The sequence below is a fragment of the Canis lupus genome, chromosome 11 (genome assembly GCF_011100685.1).
Source record: "Canis lupus familiaris isolate Mischka breed German Shepherd chromosome 11, alternate assembly UU_Cfam_GSD_1.0, whole genome shotgun sequence".
Lineage (NCBI taxonomy): Eukaryota > Metazoa > Chordata > Mammalia > Carnivora > Canidae > Canis > Canis lupus.
Window position 1 is genome coordinate 42,798,897 of NC_049232.1, and position 19,546 is coordinate 42,818,442.

The 19,546-nt window shown below is 37.0% G+C and overlaps 1 protein-coding gene across 20 annotated transcripts in view; it reads right to left on the reverse strand.

Moving 5' to 3' along the window:
• ELAVL2 (ELAV like RNA binding protein 2) overlaps positions 1-19,546 on the reverse strand; it is a 142,906-nt gene that overhangs the window by 48,496 nt on the left and 74,864 nt on the right. For 16 of the 20 annotated variants that reach the window (XM_038552554.1, XM_038552552.1, XM_038552551.1 and 13 more), the window contains one exon: positions 18,367-18,610. In XM_038552554.1, coding sequence (XP_038408482.1) covers positions 18,367-18,595 — 229 coding nt within the window. In that variant the 5' untranslated portion in view covers positions 18,596-18,610. The remainder of the gene's footprint in view (positions 1-18,366; positions 18,611-19,546) is intronic. The other 4 variants (XM_038552548.1, XM_038552545.1, XM_038552547.1 and 1 more) reach the window with 1 other exon arrangement.

Here is a 19,546-nt window from a genome sequence, read left to right on the forward strand (position 1 = left end):
ACACAGAAAACAGATGGCTCACTCGAGGACTTATCTTCCACCCAAATGCTAATAAGGCTGGCCTAAGACTAAAATGCCCCAATATTTTAAAATGGGTTTCAGGACTTCACAGAATTATTGAGATAATATAGAAGAGTTTAAATTGTAACTTTTCTGCTGAAATCAAAGTAAATAGTGATCATTTGGTAAATATTACCTAAGCAGCCTAATTCTAGAGGGAGCTGTTAACATCCTAGCACCAAGGCATTTTCCTTTCAAGTTAATTTTAATGGCCTTATCTGTCCTCTGATTATAAACTGGTAGAGCTCTATTTTCCTATGGTTCCAATCCCAGTAATTATGAATCTGCTGGCAACGCAGCATGACCTTGCTTAAGTTAGTGAAACTGTGGATTCTTAATACATCACAATTTCAGACAACATTAAGAACTCCCACACAATTCGGTCTCAGGCTATCAAGAACAGCAACAGCATATTAAATTCGTGAGTACTGCACATGGGTACTAAGATGGTCTCACATCCAAGACTAGAAAATTAAGAAATACGATCTTTATCCAAAGTGAGGAAAATAAACCAATTGTTCTAGCATATACACCTTAGAACAAGACTTCACCTTGGAGGCTCTCTCTAGCCAGAGACAGAGTGAGCTACTGTAGCATCTCGACCACATTTAAAACAAAAGTCAGTTTTCGTTACTTACTGATTTAGGTAGCTGCCCTCAAAAAAAAAAAAAAAAATTCAGCAGTTTTACCTTAAAAACTGGACTTGCCCCCTATGATGAGAGCAAAAGCCAAAAACTATCAGATGGCCAGAAAGACCCTACAGTTAAAAAAAAAAAAAAAAAAAAAAGCTAGCAACTTTCTTTTGTTTAAAAACAAGTCAACAAGTATGAGCTAAGGCAAAACCTACTTTCACCAGATCTAGGTCCGCTGCCATATTCTCACTTCATTGTTAATTATAATTAACCCCATGCAAAATTTTTTTTTTTTTTAAGTAGGCTCCATGCCCAGCATGGAGCCCAACACAGGACTTGAACTCATGACCCTGAGATTAAGACCTGAGCTGAGATCAAGCATTAGATGTTTAACCCACTGAGCCACCCAGGCACCTCTATACAAATTTCTTGTAAATCTATTCACACACACAAACACACACACGCACACACACAACACAGAGAGGCTTGAATTATTTGCTTTATCTTGTGCTTTCCTAAAAGGCAATGGAATTGTTTGAGTAAATATCATCTGAGATGAGGGCAAAAGAGCCATGTATCTCAAGATATTGTCGTGGTAAAAAGAAACCAGTTAACAACTGCAGTAGTAAAAAGGGCATCTGCTGTTGCTTGCACTACCTGCTGGTGTCAATCGATGCACACACGTGCATATACACACTCATACACACATAGGTAAGCAGTCCATCAGAAAGCAGTAAAACTTAATGTATTATTCTCTCTTTGCAAGACATTTTTTATTCAGATTTGCAAGAAAAAAAATTTAAAGATCCTAAAGCACTATAATGAGCTCAGTGCCCTTTTGAAACTGTGTCAAAGATTCCTGCAAATCACTATGGTGAGCTACCTATTTCATCCAGAACAATGTGAAATAGTCTACAAATCCCACCAGATTAAAAAAAGAAATCTTGTAAGAGATAAATTTTCTTCTTAAACACATAATTGTTTGTGTAAATATATCTGATCCAAAAGTTAAAATTTAAATTCACCAGCCAAAAAAACCTTCCAATACTAAAAGCTCAGTAAGTCTGTGGGAAAAGTCTATTCCTACTGGGCCATGACTGCTTTTATCTAAGCTTTCTAGAAGCAAATGGTGCCACTGCCTAATTATAAACTGCCATCATGCAACTTATAAGACTTATATTACACATATTAATATTTAATTCTCACAATAAAGCTCTGTGTAGATAGATCTGTACCAATTTTATAGTTATAAATTTAGAGGCCCAGAGATGCTAATTAACTTGCTCACAGGCACACGGCTAGCTGGTTACCATAGTTAGGTTTGTTCAAAGCCAGGATTGACCTTTCCAAAGTTGGTATTTCCAGCATACACTTCACTGCCTTTGGCCAAGTTTGGGAATTACACGGAGACAGAGTCCTGTGCATCCAAGGGTCTCAAGTTTTCAACAAGGATATATTCATAATCTTAAATACACCTGCAAATTTTTTTTCTTGTCATGTAACTGACTGGAACTTCACCATTTTTTAAAAAAGATTTTACTTATTTATTTATTCATGAGAGACACAGAGACATAGGGAGAGAGAGAGAGAGAGAGAGAGAGAGAGAGAGAGAGAGAAGCAGGCCCCCCTTGGGGAGCCTGATGCAGGACTTCATTCCAGGACCTGGGATCACGACCTGAGCCAAAGACAGATGCTCAACCACTAAGCCACCTAGGTGCCCAAACTTCACCATTCTTTCCTAATCCATCAAGACACTGCATACAAAAGGGGAAAAAAAAAAAAAAGGAATGGCATCCTGCAGGTGCACAAACCATTTAAATCCTCAAAACAAATCCATCATTACAAAACAGATTAGAGATATCCACAATATAAAAAGATTCATTTAAAACAGGACTTGATTTGCATACTCTTTTTCCAGAAACTCAGAAAGCAATTCTTATGGCTAAAGCCAAACATGTTTGCGACTGCCAAAATTATCTCCCACACAAGACACTTCTCTCGTCAGCAGATTGCATTAAAATGCTTTTATACGCACAGTGTGGTTTCCTAGCTGAAGAAAAGCAGGTGGGATCAATACCACATGCTCTCTGCCCTCTTAAGATCTTTGTTCAAAAATTTAAAGTAAGACAATAAACAAGGGGAGATGCAGGCCCCTAATGAACATGGAACACCTCAGATTAATCACTGGAGTTTCATGATCAGGACGAACTTGCAAGATATATTTAGTTAACTGAAACAGAAGAAACTTAGGAGTTTCTTGACAGAGAAATAAGAAAATAGGCATACGGAGAAGAGCTAATGTGTAGAGAAAGACAGAGGAAATAGACCAAAGGCAAACTGAATGAACAGCACACAGTCTGTACAGAAGTAAAGCAGCAGGCTCTGAGAACAGAGGTGCCCCACATGAAGGTCAGTAGTGGTCATCCTGCAGTATGCACCAAGCAGGAAGGGACTATTGAAAAGAGAAGAGAGAAACAGAAAAATCTAGGGAGGTTAACTCTGGAAGCCTAGAACAATCAGCACATAAAGGTCTAGGACCAAGAAGACCATGAGAAAGAAATTTTGATAGTCCAGGAAGGGCATCTGACCCAAATGCTTTTTATTCAAGTACCCAGGATCAATCAATCAATCAATAAATAAATAAGAAAATAAATAAGAAAATAAATGAAAATAAATAAATTACAGGATAAAAACACACAAGCTCTTTTACAAGTCCCTACAACCCGCCTCAATATGAAATGACTAACCACCTATCTATTCTCCTACTCCATAAAACCTTTTGCTCATGCTACCCCTCTCTGAGCCTCTATTTTTACCTCTGAATAAACGAATAAACATGATTAATTCATTCTAAGCCCTCTATCCTCAAAATTGTACTTTTGGAACTACTCTTTTCCTTTGGTGGGCCTTCCATAATAAGGGCCAGGAATGGAATTAAAGGCAACCCTCTTATCCAGTAGTTCCATACTTCCAAGGTATAACTTCTCACCTTCCTAAGAGTAATAGAAGACAAGGAACCTTCTCAGAAGGTTAATTTCTAATATTCAGAAATTATCAAAGCACCAACCCAGCAGCCTCTCCAATATTCATTCGCCATGCAGCCAAATAGATATGGATAACCCTGGCCATCAAACAGCAAAACCCAACTTGACTATCCAGTGAAGACTTATGATTTCCCAAGGTCTCTTTTACAAAGCTGTAAAAATATATACACCTGAATTCTCCTCCTCACCTGCAGTTAAGCTGCTCTTTCTTATGAGTAGACAAAAAGTGTTAATACTACTATAAACAAACACAAATACTTTACATTTTGTGCAGCTATCACAAGGTTATACAGGATTTCTGAATGCACACACAGACCTAAGTCCTACATATACAAATGGTGACACCAAGTCAAAAAAGAAAAAGAGTTGAGAAAGAAGGGAAGGCTGGGTCATTTAAGAAGAGGACCCTGCAGTGTGTGGCTGGCTTAGACCGTTAAGCATCTGACTCTTGATCTCAGGATCATGAGTTCAAACCCCACGTTGGCCTCCATGCTGGGTGTCAGGCTACTTTAGAAAAAAGGGGGGGGGGGGGCGACCTTGATAGCATCACAGCATCACATCAATCTGGAAAAAAAAAGTTTCAAATAAAGTAAAAACATGTATCATTTCATCTCCTCATCTGTATCATTGATAAAGTATCCTCAATATATGTAACAAAGCTTCCCCTTGGGGACAACTCTCCACTTTAGCTCATTTTATTTCAATAAAAAAAGACCATAATTAAATTAGAGGTATTTTTAGCAAAGACAAAGGAAGTAAAATTCCAAAGGACATCCACTGTCCCCAACTGACACAAAGATTTAGGTATAAATAACATGTGATTTTCCTTCTCTTTTGTACAGTACATTTTGTTTAGTTTATATTTAATAAAAAAAAAAGGCAGTTACATTTTCAGAAGGATATGAGGAACATGATGTATTTTTCCCCTCCCCCTCAATTTAAAATAGTCACATAAAAGCACTGATTTTTATACTTAGGAGAAATCCCCAAACAGACCAATTGTGTTTGGTCAGGTTAGGATATAAATGCTGACTATAAAGGAAACTTACTTAAATACTGCAGACACAGCTTCAAGGACCTCAAGAAAATCCTCTCTTGAAGCAGTAAAGAGAAAAGAATCCCAACAGAAAACATTCTATAGAGGAAGCCAGCAGTACAAGGTGAAAGTTTAAAAGGCTGCGGGCCAGATGGGAACCATGGCTACAAATTAAGTCAAAGAGGTATACCCGAACAGAAATAAATATCCATTTTGTTTTTGCAAAGGGACAGATATGTTACACCAAACCACTCTGAGACCATAGGGCAATTTGCCCACCAATTAACAGATGGCTTCTAAAAAGAAATACAAAATGGTCTGGCTCCCGTGATTGCCACATTCACATCACACATAAGCATATCTGACAAAATAACCTAGTTTAAAAGTTGAAAAGATTAACTATTGTGATCCTCCAAATTTAAAATTCACATACTTTAAGAAGCAAATGCTTAGAAGATCTGTTCACACAATGACTCATTAGCACACAAAAACCTTGTCCTCCTTAGTATCAGAGTAAATGCACCATCACACTGACCTGCAGAAGCAGAGCTGCTCTCTTACCACTGACTAAAAAGTATATTAAAAAGGAAATATGCAAATCATATGCTCCACAACTTAGCCTACAAGCCCACTCCTAACTCTGGATACAATTTGCCCTCTAAACAGGAAAAACCTAAACACAAAAATCATCTTTTTAATTTATTACCATTTAATGGACTCAAGTACCCATGAACCTAAAGAAAGATGGTGGGGAAAAAGAATTTTATTCAATAAGCGCATCTAGGGCGCGGGTCTGGCTCAGTTGGCAGAGCATGTGATTCTTGATCTCAGGGTCATGAGTTCAAGTGCCACATGGGGTATAGAGATTACTTAAAAAAAAAAGTAAGTTAACAAGCTTTTAAAAAAAATAAAAGATGTACACCTAAACTTTATCTTACAAAAATTTTTTTCTCAATTTTAAGGATCTTTTAAAATTTATTTGAGAGAGAGAGCACGAGGGAGGGGCAGATGGAGAGAAAGAAGCCAACTCCCTGCTGATCAGGACCTTGGGATCGTGACCTTGGCTGAAGGCAGGCACTTACTGACTAAGCCTCCCAGGTGCCCCTACCTTAAGGACTTTTAAAATGATGCCTGCTTTCATCTGCTATTACTGAAGATTACATATCTGAGGCTCATTCTTGGGGAAGATGCTATGTTTTTATGGTACCAGAATAAATGATATTAAGGATGTCTGATGGGGGAAGCAACTTCTACATAGTTGCTAAGCTATTTGGGTCGCATCACATGGCAACGCTGCAAACATATTTCAAGATTAAGGCAAAGACAGGTGGCAAAAGGTAGCTCATTCAGAAAAATCCATCTTTTTGCCACAAAGTGTCCCCAAAAGAAAAGGGGGCTGGGAGTGTAACTCAGCCCTACGATGCCGATCTGTGAAAGGATACCTCACCTGCAGAAAAAAGCTGGGCTATATGCACTCTTTCATGCTCACCTCATGACTCCACCATCTACCTTGCCCTTGTCACACAAATCAATTCATACCAGAACATTCCAATCAGTCATGTTAAAGAGCCTCCTAAGCTGTAGAGTGCTATACAAAAATGCTAGGTATTCAAGTACAAGTACACCACTCAAATGACGATTTCACTAGTCTTTCAGCTCATTCCAATATTCAGTAACCTTTAGTGTCAAGTTTTCTTATGTTGTTGCTGACAATTTCTTCCTTGCTATTTATAAAGGAGAAGGAGACTAAATAACTATATGTTACAAACTAATTTCCTTTGTCTTAGGAAAACTTGAAAAATTTAATATATGGTGCCAGAGCACTTAATAGTCAAGAGCTATCCCCAAATACAATTCAATGTATAAATTAAGGGCTTGTTCTAGCTATCCTCATAAACACCAACATTATTAACATAGTCCCTTTACATCTAGCTTACCAACCTCATTTTCCTCAAACAAGAATATTTTCCTAGTAAGAAAACATATATTCACTGAAATGCATCTCTTAAACCCAAAGCCTTCCATTCTGTACCTGGGTTCTTGATCTCCACTCCTCTCTAAAAAAATGACATCTGAGACTAAAGGAAGCAGAACTTACACTGTGTTTTAAAAGTTTTAGCATATATATATATATATATATATATATATATATATATAGTAAATTGTAAAGGTATAAAAACTTCAGATATCTCTGAGATTAGTTGAGATTGAGATAAGGATTGGCTCTAAACAGCTTTCTTTTGAAGAAACGGAGAGGGACAAATTCTTTTTCTTAAGCCTCCAGACTATGAAAGATTACATTAAACATACAATTAAACAATTCAATTATGCTCTTCTGTGCTACCTGAATGTCTTCATTTTAGCCCTTGCACTCTTAAAACATGGAAATTAACCCAGAATTTCTTTTCTTTCCTAGCAATTCTCAAGACTTTTGATTGAATATTCATAAAACAAAGAACTGAAGGTTAATCTTAGTGATAACTCACATGAGCTATCCTATCTTAAATGATTGTCACCAAATTAAAAATCTTATCATCAGACATAGTAACTTTCCAATCTTGTATGTTACCCCAAGACCCTAGATTCCATTATTGCTCACAATGCTAACTTGTCCCTTCACTTTCATTCTCTGTAATTCTCATCTAAATTAAAAGAAGTGAAGTACAATTTCTACAGAAACACAAAGTGACCAGGAACTATATTAGAATATTACAACCCCCAAAGGAATTCTGTTTTTTCTAAATGTAGAATCTACAGGCCAATGAAAGACTTTCAGTATCATATCTTAAAACCTGGTGATACCCTGGGCCGGGCCAGGCACCTCCGAACCCCCATGTCATGTTTCCACTGAAAGCTTCTTGAACAGATTCCCATTCTAATCCTTTAAGCTTACATAAATATCTTAACAGGTTGCAGGGTGAGAACATAAAACCGACAATGGGATAATTCTTTCAAACAATTACAGTTACAATTCTGCATTAGGGACTAGTTAAAAATAAAAGCACTGTAAAAAAACAAAAAGAATTTTATTTTCTCCAAACAAACAAAAAAAACCCCACAACACTAAAGACTGTCCAAAAACCATTGCTACTGACAATGTAAACCACTAACTCAGTGGGACAACAGATCTGACACACCACAACCAACCTATAGAATGCATTTCAGTGGTATGAAATAAGCTCTCGGGGACTTGTATGAGGGTTAGGAAAGAGGACTCCGAGAACAGTGCCTTGGAGGCCACTGGTGTTACTGACCCAGTAGTCCCTGAAGACTAGATTTAAAACATCAAAATGTGAGGAAATAAAATTGTTCCCTCAGGTTCCAGTGACCTTGAATACAATAAAAGGACTCTGGTTTGCCTGTTTTGGAGCTACTATGCCTCCTTTAAACCTTGCTTTAAAAGGAGAATTTGACTTTCTCAAAATAAAGCCAGAAGGTCAAACAGGTTGTGGAGAGTCAAGGACAAGACCACATCTACTCTACAAAGTAAAAAATAACAAGATCTATCACCTCAAATGCAAAAATGCAAATTACTCTGAAGCTGGACAGGAGGTTGGGGGTGGATTACAGGACTTGTGAGCCATATACACTCCCCCTTCAAAACCAAAGCATTATGTAGAAAACAGAGTTCCAACAAAAAGTACAATGATGAGAAAAGAACTCATTAAGAGCTAAAAATAAACTCTAATTCACAATATGCATACGGTTTTAACAAAAAAAGGAAAACAAGATGTAAAATTGCATCTGCTAAGTTACCATGCCCTCGTGGAAATCGCCACCCCCCCCCCCCCCCCAAACTGAAATCTGTAAAGTCTGTGATGACTGAATAGAAGCAAAGCTTTAAATGTTTTCAATGAATATTCCAATAGAAATAAAATAAAAGGATAGCAATATTTTTTATGAAGTCCTTTGATCTACTAACACTACATGAATTCTGGGCCTAACAACCAAACACACAGGTCTCTGCATTTCCCTACTTGAATGTCTTATTTTATGAAATCAGAGTATCATAATAATATTTACAGTTTATATTAAAGGGGTACTAATTTTAAAGAAGGTGTCCCTCAAAGTAAAAACAAGTATCAGTTTTTATCTAACCAATACCTTTTGACTCAATTTAACAGCCTGCTGACCTTCTAGGCCAGTAACAGTCCGCTGGGAAAGCTCAACAAAGAAAACCTTCATATTTTAAGTCAAGCTCATTCATTCTGAATAACATGCACACAATACCACACACAGCAATGACTCCACACTCCAGCACTCTAGTTCACAGAGACTGATAGAGTATCATTAATCATCTTTCTGGGCTCCCAAGTCCTGCCTTGAACTTCCTATTCCCACTTCATCCCACCTCTAGAAAATCAATTATCTTGGTCAAATCACCTAGAAAGCGGAGAAAAAGAACATTAGCTTTGGGTTCTTCCCACGTCGTGTCTGAGAAACTATAAGAATTCTAAGGCAATAGATTTAAAGATTTTTTTCAAAAATTGGTTCACCTAAGGAAAAAAAGTCTGCAATTGTCTGAATGTGTATTAACTGGTAAGAAGGGAGACAGGAGAGAGATACCTGTGTGTTACCCACTTTATTATTAATTATTATTATATTATTATTATTATTCATAAGAGACAGAGAGAGAGGCAGAGACATAGGCAGAGGGAGAAGCAGGCTTCCTACAGGGAGCTTGATGCAGGACTTGATCCCAGGACCCCGGGATCAAGACCTAAGCCAAAGGCAGATGCTCAACCACTGAGCCACCCAGGCACCCTGTGTGCTACCCACTTTATAAAAGAGACTCAACTTTGGAGTCAAATAGCTCATATAAGGCTACATTACAAGTAAATGGCTACACTGAGATATGAACCCAAGTGTAACACATTCTTTCTAGGCTAAAACCTCTAAAATAGCCTCCTTAGGCCTCCTCCCTAGCTGGGGAGTAGCAGGTAGCAGGCATTTTGTTTCAATGTTAATCCTGAGAACTTGATCCCAAGCTAAGCAAATAACAAGCCTAGTGTACATAAGAGTTTGGTAAATCCTATTACCACTACATTCAAGTCCATTTCACATGGAAAGATACAAAGGAATGCTATGGATACAGTTTAAATTGAGTATTTCTATCTTGCATTTTTTCCCCCGTGAAGGAGGCATACAGAGTAAGATTCTTTGCTATTTAGAACAATGCAGAATGATCCATCCTCAATTAGCTAAATATGATGTAGAAGATATTTTTTTAAGATTGTACTTATTCATGAGCGACGCAGAAACGTAGACAGAGGGAGAGGCAGGCTCCCATGGGAGCCTGATGCAGTAAGTTCTCAATCCCAGAACCCTGGGACCAGGACCTGAGCCTATGCTGCTTTACAACTTTAAAGCTCTCCAGCATATATAGTTGATGACAGATACTATCACCAATAAAAGGACATTCAGTGGTGTCAAAATATTGACATTGTAAAACTTTAAAAAGCAAAACCACGTTTTAAGGAGTAAAACATACTTACTAAAGCCACTGCATAGGCCTCACAATCAAACGACACAAGTAAAATGCCAGGAAATAATTCTTAAAGCTGACCTTTTTAGTTGAAAAGGCAAGCTCTGAGCGTTTCCACAGCTCTCAAAATTCAGTAGTAGCAATGCACTCTACTGAAAGTCAATTAACTTAGAACAAGCTAAGAAGAAGCTGATGAATTGTGAAGCATGGTTTTAGCTTCAATGATCAACTATTCTGTTCAGGAAATGTTCCAACAGGTGCAAAAGCAAAATGCTTTGCTCTATTCATAATTTCGAAACTTAAAAAAACAAAGGTTGATGCTAAGGTAGTGTAATAGATGAGACTGAAATAAAATCCATCACATCAAAAAAGGGACAGGGAGAGTCAACTTCATAGGTAAAGAGAAACAGGATTTTAACATTCTTTGGATTACAGAAGGAAGAAATCCTGTATCAGAATTTAATTGCTCTTTATCTTCTCCCATTTAGATCACCATCTTCTTTCTAATCTACATTTTTCCATCATCACAGGGACTGCCACTGCATAATAAACTGCAAGTGGTTTCTACTCTATGTTACCAACTCTATGTTCTCCTAACGCAGAAATAAACAAAAACTAGAAAAAACAGTGTGAAAGATCTGGTATAACAAAGAGCACACAAGCACGGACGCTAAATTTTAAGGGGAGGACTCCTTACAGATGAACTTTGTGTTTTCTATGAATTTGAATACACTAACAAAGCTTGTGTTTTATATCAAAGTCATAAAGGAATCAAGTCAAAGGCACTCAATGCATGTTCTTAATCTATTGATAAGACAACCATGATCATTCTAGAAGCCCTGGTGATGATATGGGTCAACAAAGCATAGAATCAAAACTCATAAACCTCATTTACACAATAGGTTCAACCTCATTTTCCCAGTAAATATTCTTAAAAAGCTACTGTAAAATGTGTAATCAGCACTAGGAAGCTGCAATACTTTTCCTTCACTTCCTTCTAATAGAATAAAACAAAGTAACACAAATATCAACATCAAGAAATCAGAGAAGCTAAAATCCAGATGATTGACAAATTAATCAGCAATGGTTTTGTTTCAAACTTCTCTATATCTTCACAATGCCATCTTTTCTTCCCAGCAACTAGCCATTTCAGGTTGCATTATCATAGGATATCCACAGAAGAAGAAGGTTTTCTGTTTAGGTCTGCTAACTGAAAATGAATTTATCTCATGATAAAGAGGTCCTAAAGAAGATACCACCGCAAATATGCCATTTTGGCCTAAGATTATTTTGAGCTGAAAGCAATTAAGAATCAACAGACACAGAGAGTTCTCTTCCCTATCCTTTTCTGCCTACAAAGAAGTCACAAATTGCCCTTGTGAAGAAGTCCCCTGCTCCTGTGCCATAAAGAGGAGAGCAACTTCCACCCCCAGAGATGGAGAGCTGGCACCAAAACGTACAAACCAACCTTGCTAAAATATCTCAATACCTGCTATTAGTCCCCCACCCCCCCGCCCCCATGTAATGCCTGATCACTTTCCCAGTCTATCAAAGCTTCAAAACCCAAACCCCCTTTCCTTTGGTAAAAGGGTATAAACCCCCAAATCTAACCACTTCTACTTTAATTCTCTTTTGTGAACCCCAGTGTACATAAAATACTAATGAAAACTGTGCCTCTTCTGTTAATCCCCCCACTCCAGTTTTATTGAGATATAGTTGACAAGACATTGTAGTATCATCTATCTTTTGTTAGGTTCAGTCCCTGGGGGGCCTGTGAATTAAACTAAGAGAATTCTGGAAAAGATTTTCCTCCCTGATAATGGTAAAGAATTGTCTTTAGTTTCTTAAATTTGACAAATTTTAATTGCATCACCCTAAAGTTCTTCATCTAAACTACTCCATGCTGACAATGAATTCTGTTCTATAAAACGCTAGGTTCAAGGTTTGAGTGGAAAAATGAACATAAAACAATTTTAAGTTTCTTCCCCAAAACTTTATAAAAAGCTTCTATAGTGGTAACAAATTTTTTAAATGACTGACCTTTCAAAAGACATGACCATGACCTTTCAAAAGACAACGGTGCAATTAACAACATAATTAAAAATATAAAGTTTCTTCAGTACCACAAAAAAAATTTCATTTTCTGCAAAATTCACCTCATACAAATTTAGCCACTAAAATCTGAAAATAGCCATATTCAAATGTATTGTATTCCACCATTGATTCACTAGAGACCACCAAAGCATTTATCTAGTAGAGCCAAGTTACTCTGTTTTGTGAAAGCCTGAGCACACACCACCCATTTCTGCTAAATCTCTAATTAAATACCCAGAGCCTGCAATATGAGGTGTTTATTAAGCTACCACCAATCACCCACCACCCACTCTGCCTCTCTTCAATTGCTTGTTTGAATCAAAAATCTTTTCATACTATGGACACTGAACAGCTGACCTTAGGATTGCAACAGACACAAACAACCCACCTTTTCAAATTAACGTTCATTCAAACAGCCTGAGGCTATAATTGACTTCGTCACAGTAAATATTGAAGGTATGTATTAGAAAAATAAAAATGCATCTTACTATTTCAATCCTGAAAAGCTAAGCCTGTACTTGTTTTTAAAAAGAGGAGAATATTCTCAGGAAGAAAAAAAAAAAAAGAAAGAAAGAAAGAAAGAAAAAAAAAAGAAAAAAGAAAAAAAAAAAAAAAACGAAACTTAAGTCTAGCTAAGAACTCTATTAAAAAAAAGATTTTACCATACAGATAAAGGGACACTGGCCAAGTCCCTCCTTGGGTTTCCTATAATTTTTATTTGTTTGGGTCTTTGTTTATTACTTTTGTCTAAAAGATTGTAAATAGCAGCTGACTTTCAGGGGCAGGGGATGGTCAGCATAGGATCCCACTCAAACAATTCCTAGAATAAGATTGAAGACATCACACCAAAATAAAAAGGAGCACCACTCATTCCAGAGGGCTTCAACTAACTACGCTTCTCTCTGTCTTCTATTAGAAAGGAAAAACAACAGTAACAGAACAAGCTATCTTGGAGTTCTGAAAACTACACATGTGCATACACATAACCTTTCAGGGACAGGCTGGACGTTCAGTAAAGACAGGGCCTAATGACTTTTAAACTTCACATCCCTAGACCTAAACCCCAGGAGTTAACTCCTCAGAAACCACCACTTGGGGAGAGGACCACACCTGAAACTCAGTTTGCCATAGTTCAGGAACTGCAGTTATAACAACTCGCCCACCCACCTCCAACCAGAGTTCAGGGAAACTGGAAATTTCTGCCTCTATCTCCTTGCAAATTTCTCAGGAAATGCAGTGGATAACTCCCAGGTAAATGGAATATTCTGGGCCCTACCTCAAAGATTGTAATTCAGTAGGTCTGGGCAGGGCCTAGAAAGCTGCATTTCTGGTCATCATCCCAAATGATTCCAATGCAGGTAACTCTACTGATTATAGTTCAAAAGGCTGATTCCCAAAACTGTTCACTTACCCATCAAAATCACCTGGGGAGCTTTCTGACAACAGATTCCCCAAAGTCTCCAGAAACTGTATTTTTAAAAACTCCCTCACATGAGGATGGGCAGCCAGATTTCAGAAACACTGAGCTAGAATATCCAAAATTCACAACTACAGACTACAAAGTTTGTAGAGAAGTATGGATGTTCTCCTTCATTCTATGTATTCCCTCAGTCCTGGACTCTCAAAAACCTCTCATTCCCCTTCTGAAGACGACACACTTACCAAAAGACGCCCCTTAGTGAATCTGTTCAAGTTATGTGTCTCACTACAAATTCATCAGTTGTTCCTGTGGTTAGTTTTGTTTTTTGTTTTTTTAAAGAATTCTGGCCTCTCACAAGAGGCAAAGAGGAAATGTCCCAAGAAAGAATCAGAAAACCAGGATTCTGGTCCGTGCTTTACCACTTAAAAGCCATTGGTCTTGGACTAGTCAGTCATTTAAACAAACCTGGGCTTCAGATCACCTGTTAAATACAGAGTTGGCTAAGGTCATTTCAAGGACACTTCTGATTCTGACACACTATTACTCATTCCTTGCATCATAAAATCTATTTCACTCCTCTAGAATGCAGCATCAGCAGGTGTCAAGGACTCTGAAGTGCATAAACTCAAAGAGATGGACCGATATCAGCTAAACTGTACAAGTAGCAGTAGCTTCTCATGATGAATGTCTATAGACAGGAAACGGGATGAAGCCTAAAGCTGGGCACGAGCCCAAAGCAAAGGCCTGAAAAACAACATAATAAATAGAATTTAGGCTAAAGAGAAGATTACTATATTTACCACTAAAGAGGTGTCTTAATGTATTTCTCTAAAGCTCATTCTATCAAAATGGTGACATTAATTTGCCAACAACACAATCTAAAAATTATATACTCTCTTTTAGAACTTAGGAAAGAGGCACATACTTTCCTAACTCGATTTTTTTTTAACCTGAGACACAGTTTCCTAATTCAGCATTATTTAAACAAAGAAAGATTTAAGAAAAATGAGAAAAGAATGATTTAAATGTTCTTCCCAAAGACCGGTCTCATTGTTTTCTTATAATCCAGACAGTTAATGCTCACCTCCTACAAAATCAGAATACAAAGAGTTGGCCCAGTAGGTTCCCCAGGAGGTAGGGTAAGTTGGATAATTACACCAAGGAACTCAGACTTGACCCTAAAAATGTGTACTGAAGGGATCCCTGGGTGGTTCAGTGGTTTAGTACCTGCCTTTGGCCCAGGGCGTGGTCCTGGAGTCCTGGGATGGAGTCCCACATCAGGCCCCGGGCATAGGGCCTGCTTCTCTCCTGCCTGTGTCTCTGCCCCCACCCCCCCATAAATAAATAAAATCTTTAAAATAAATAAAAATGTGTACTGAGAAACTGCATGAGCTGGCTAATGCTAAACAGCACAGGGCAGGGTCCAAATCCTCACAAATTCTTTCAGTCTTTCTTTCCTTTTTAGGTTTTATTTATTCATTCACGAGAGACAAAGAGAGAGAGGCACAGACATAGGCAGAGGGAGAAGCAGGCTCCCTGCGTCCCTCTTTCAGTTTTTCTAGATACGTTAATAATAGTTTCTTAGGACAATATGCCGACTTCACAAAGTACAGCCATTCAAATTCCAGTTTTAGAAATCTACCATTTACTAGACTATCTTTTGTTCAATACAAATATCTACTAAGAAATTCAGAATTAAAAATCTAAATGTACGCTTTGAAACTAAATGATTCAGACCCTTCTAAACACCATTTAACCCATACTAAGAATAAGATGGCAATGGACGAAGTCAAAAACAGGGTTACTAGAAGAGATCCCTTTGTGTTATTTACCTACTTACCTACTCATCTTTTTAATATACAGTTATCATGGATGTTCACTTATGAAACATGCTCATACTCTGATGTAGAACAAGTTACAGAAGAGTTTCAGAGTGTCTGATAAGTCATTAAATGATTTCAATAGCTTTCAAGCAAAAGCTTTTATATGTTCTATGGATATCTAGTATTGGGGAGATATCTCCCCAAATGAGTTCTGAGGTCAAATAAGGCTGGAAAACCGGTTTCTTTACTGCAGGATTTTAATGTATGTTTTCTAATATGCTAGGGATCTGCAGTTTGGCTCTGAAATACAATACTATGAAGGGCAGCATTTCTCAAACTTATCTGTGAATGAAACCTTTACTTTGAAGAACAAATAAGACTGTCTCCTGGAATGAAGCTTAGAAAACATCTTTTGACGCTCTTGGCCACTGTGGATTTTCTTGGGTACTCCACTTGCTTACTAGAGGTTTTAAACAGAAATTTTACCATGGTGGAAAACTTCATTGGCCCCGACTGAAAAGACAATGGGGTGTTGGTGGGGAGATAAAGAAAGTGGAGAGCATACGTTAATGCACTCTGCCAATATCTAACCATGTACTTCAGATGACCGTGCACTGTGGTTCCATTACCACGGTTTGTCATACTAAAGACAGGTAGGAAGACATAGAATTCAAATTTATTGCACGATAAAACAGCTCTAATAAAAGACTTTGAAAGAATAAGATAATTCAAAACTGATCAGAGATGAAAAATAAAAATCTCTGAAATGTGGGCAGCCCGGGTGGCTCAGCAGTTTAGCACCGCCTTCAGCCCAGGGCATGATCCTGGGGACCCAGGATCGAGTCCCACGTTGGGATCCCTGCATGGAGCCTGCTTCTCCCTCTGCCTGTGTCTCTGCCTCTCTCTCTCTCTCTCTCTCTCTGATGAATAAATAAGTAAATCTTAAAAAAAAAAAATCTGAAATGTTTTCTGCAGAAGATGCCTAATAAAAAGGATGTAAGATTTGTTTCATATTTTTATCTACTCCCACTATCATAACAAAAAAATTCAATGTTTATATATACCCAGTTCAAGTTTTTGGTTTTGGTTTTTGTTTTGTTTTGTTTTTTAAACGGTAGGAACAGTTACTAAATAATCAAACCAGAAATCGTATCATTGATGTCACGGCCTTTATACCATTTATCACACATTCATGTCACAGAGGTTGCAAAATTCGTGTATGAAGAAGCTGTTTTCCTAAAAAGATAGTAATAAAATTTAGTGTGTCAGGACAAATGTATCAAGAGCCATTTGTTCTCTACCTTTTCAACTGTTCAAAAACTGTTTATAAATTTAATGTATGCTGATGACACTGATTTGGGGGAAAGAAATGGAAAAATATTTTCCATTTGATTATCACTATTCAATAACAAAAACAACCAACTCTTCCTTTAAAAAAAAAAAAAAGATTTTATTTATTTATTCGGACACAACCAACTCTTCCTAATGATACTGCGGTGAACATCTAAGTAACATAATTAGTTCAAATATAAATATTCAGTATAGATTGATGACAACCAGGTTTTACTGAGTTTTTACTTGATTTAAATATGTTCCTCCCTGTGAGCTTCAATTTGTACCTCAAAGAAATAGGATTGTGAGGCCAAGCTGAGGTGATAGCTCTCATTCACCTTGGAGACAATAAATCCTGCTATCTTGTTAAAAGAACAGCTAATGGTATGATCTTAAAGTAAAACAACAACAAAAATAACCTCACAAATCACCTAGTGTGACCTCTTTCTTTGCCCTCTACCTCATTTTACCAAGGGAGACCTGAAGCCAAGAGTTGATCTGTCCAAGGTCAGAGGACTGAAGTTCAGACTCTTGGTCAAACTCTTCTTACTGCCATTAGGGCTTCTTTGCCCATTTCACATATTTGGTTTATATAGTTTGAGTTATAAAGCCATGTAAAGCAATTTAATATACACCATCACTCAAATTTAATGTGAGAAAGTTTGTCTTTCTACAATTAACTTCTTACATTTTCAGTGTTTGAAAACAACTCCCGCAAGAAATGTTAACTCCTATATCCCAAGAACCTGCTCCTCAATCAGGTTTTGGCTTATTCTAAATATTTAGTCGAATCTTACAAAATACTAAGGATATTTTCCACTACCCAATATTCAAAATTCAAATTACCTATCCTTTCATTTTTACCTTTATGATAAAAGGAACACTCATACACCACTTTTTCCTTTCCTTACCAAGGAATAGAACAGAGGATCTTGCTACATGCAAATTATATCAGTGCAAATATTTATACATTGACAGTGTGAATATTACCATTTATTTTGTCACACATATTATAAGCAGAACTATACAGACTTAAAGGAAAAAACATTTTAAGAGATTTCCTCCTCTTCCCAAATGGAATATTCTTCTTCTACCTCACTGTTAAAATGCTACATCATATAAGCTCAGGGAACTAAAAACTAAAGTTCAACATGACACTTTCTGTCCCATAGAGACACTTCTAAAACATTTTTGAAAGATGTTAGTGTACAGCACACGGTAATATAAAAGTCTAGTTATAGTATATACTGCCCACAAAAATATTTTATACTTTAAAAGGAAAACAAAACTCTTAAAAGTTTCATGCTGCTGATTTAGTAATAGAGAGTGTAGCTAGATGTGTAAAACTGTACCAATGAATGATCTACAAGCGGTAAACTTATTATTTTCTCACACTTGAAACACTGTTTAAAAGTGAATAATCTATGAAAAACTGCATACCTGTTATTTTGTCTCTTACAAGCTTACAGGACTCTATCTCACCGATGCTCCCAAAAAGACTCTTTAGTTCCTCCTGTGTCATGTTCTGAGGAAGGTAGTTGACTATTAAGTTGGTCTTGCTGTCCTCTGTGTTCCCAGAGTCAACTGGTGACGAGCAGTTGTTGTTTATAGTAGTTGGACCATTGGCTGTGTTATTGCAAGTTGGCCCATTAGACAGTTGTGTTTCCATGGCAGCAATTACCTGCTAAAAACAGAGAAAATAAGAAATGTCAGAATTCATATTTCACAAACTATTAGAGATTCCTACCAGGAATGTAAATACTTGTCACTAAATACAAGTCGTTCTGCTGAAATTACAATAAAGCTTCAACAAAAAGTGCAACACCTACACTAATTTATACTTCACATATTAAGCTAGTCAATTTAAGTTCACAATTATATTTTCACATACATATTCCATACATGCACATAAAAACACACTGTAAATGTTAAACATTCTCTAGAACCGCATTTTGGGTCTACTCACATACCCTTACTCACCTGCAATATCCAAAAACTTGAGGAAATTTAGTACCAAAGGGCACGGAATTAAACCCTGACTAAAATCATACTACAAAACAGAAGTGCTTAACATGCTACCAAAAAACAAATCAAAAAAATGGTATTCCTAACTCTGAAGAGATTTGCAGTTAGCCTAAGAGTTTCAATATTCTAAAACTGACAGACATCCATTAACTTAAAATCAAGGAGCAAGAGTACTTTAAAAAATATAAATTTGTCAACATGTACTGTTTTGGTTACATATTGAAAATGTTTTTGATTGACAATATCTTATACCTCTTCTGTTGGTAAGAAATAAGAAAAATATCAGATGTTAAATGTTAGGGAATGAAAAGGATTTGTAGGATAACTTGGAAAAGAAAGCTATGAGTACTTAGTGTACCTTGTAGAATCTAACAAGCCATTCTTGTCAACCTTGGCAGCTAAAGATCACCAACAAGGCACCTGGTCTACAGCATCAAAATAGAATCCCCAAACAATTCAATATGGCATTTTGCCTTGATTCTAACTTTAATGGGAAAAAAATAAAACAAAAACCTCTCCAGCTCAGCAGAACGTAAATATTTCAACTTTTGCAAACAGACCAGCCCAAGGAATTCTCATTTGAGCACATAAGCCT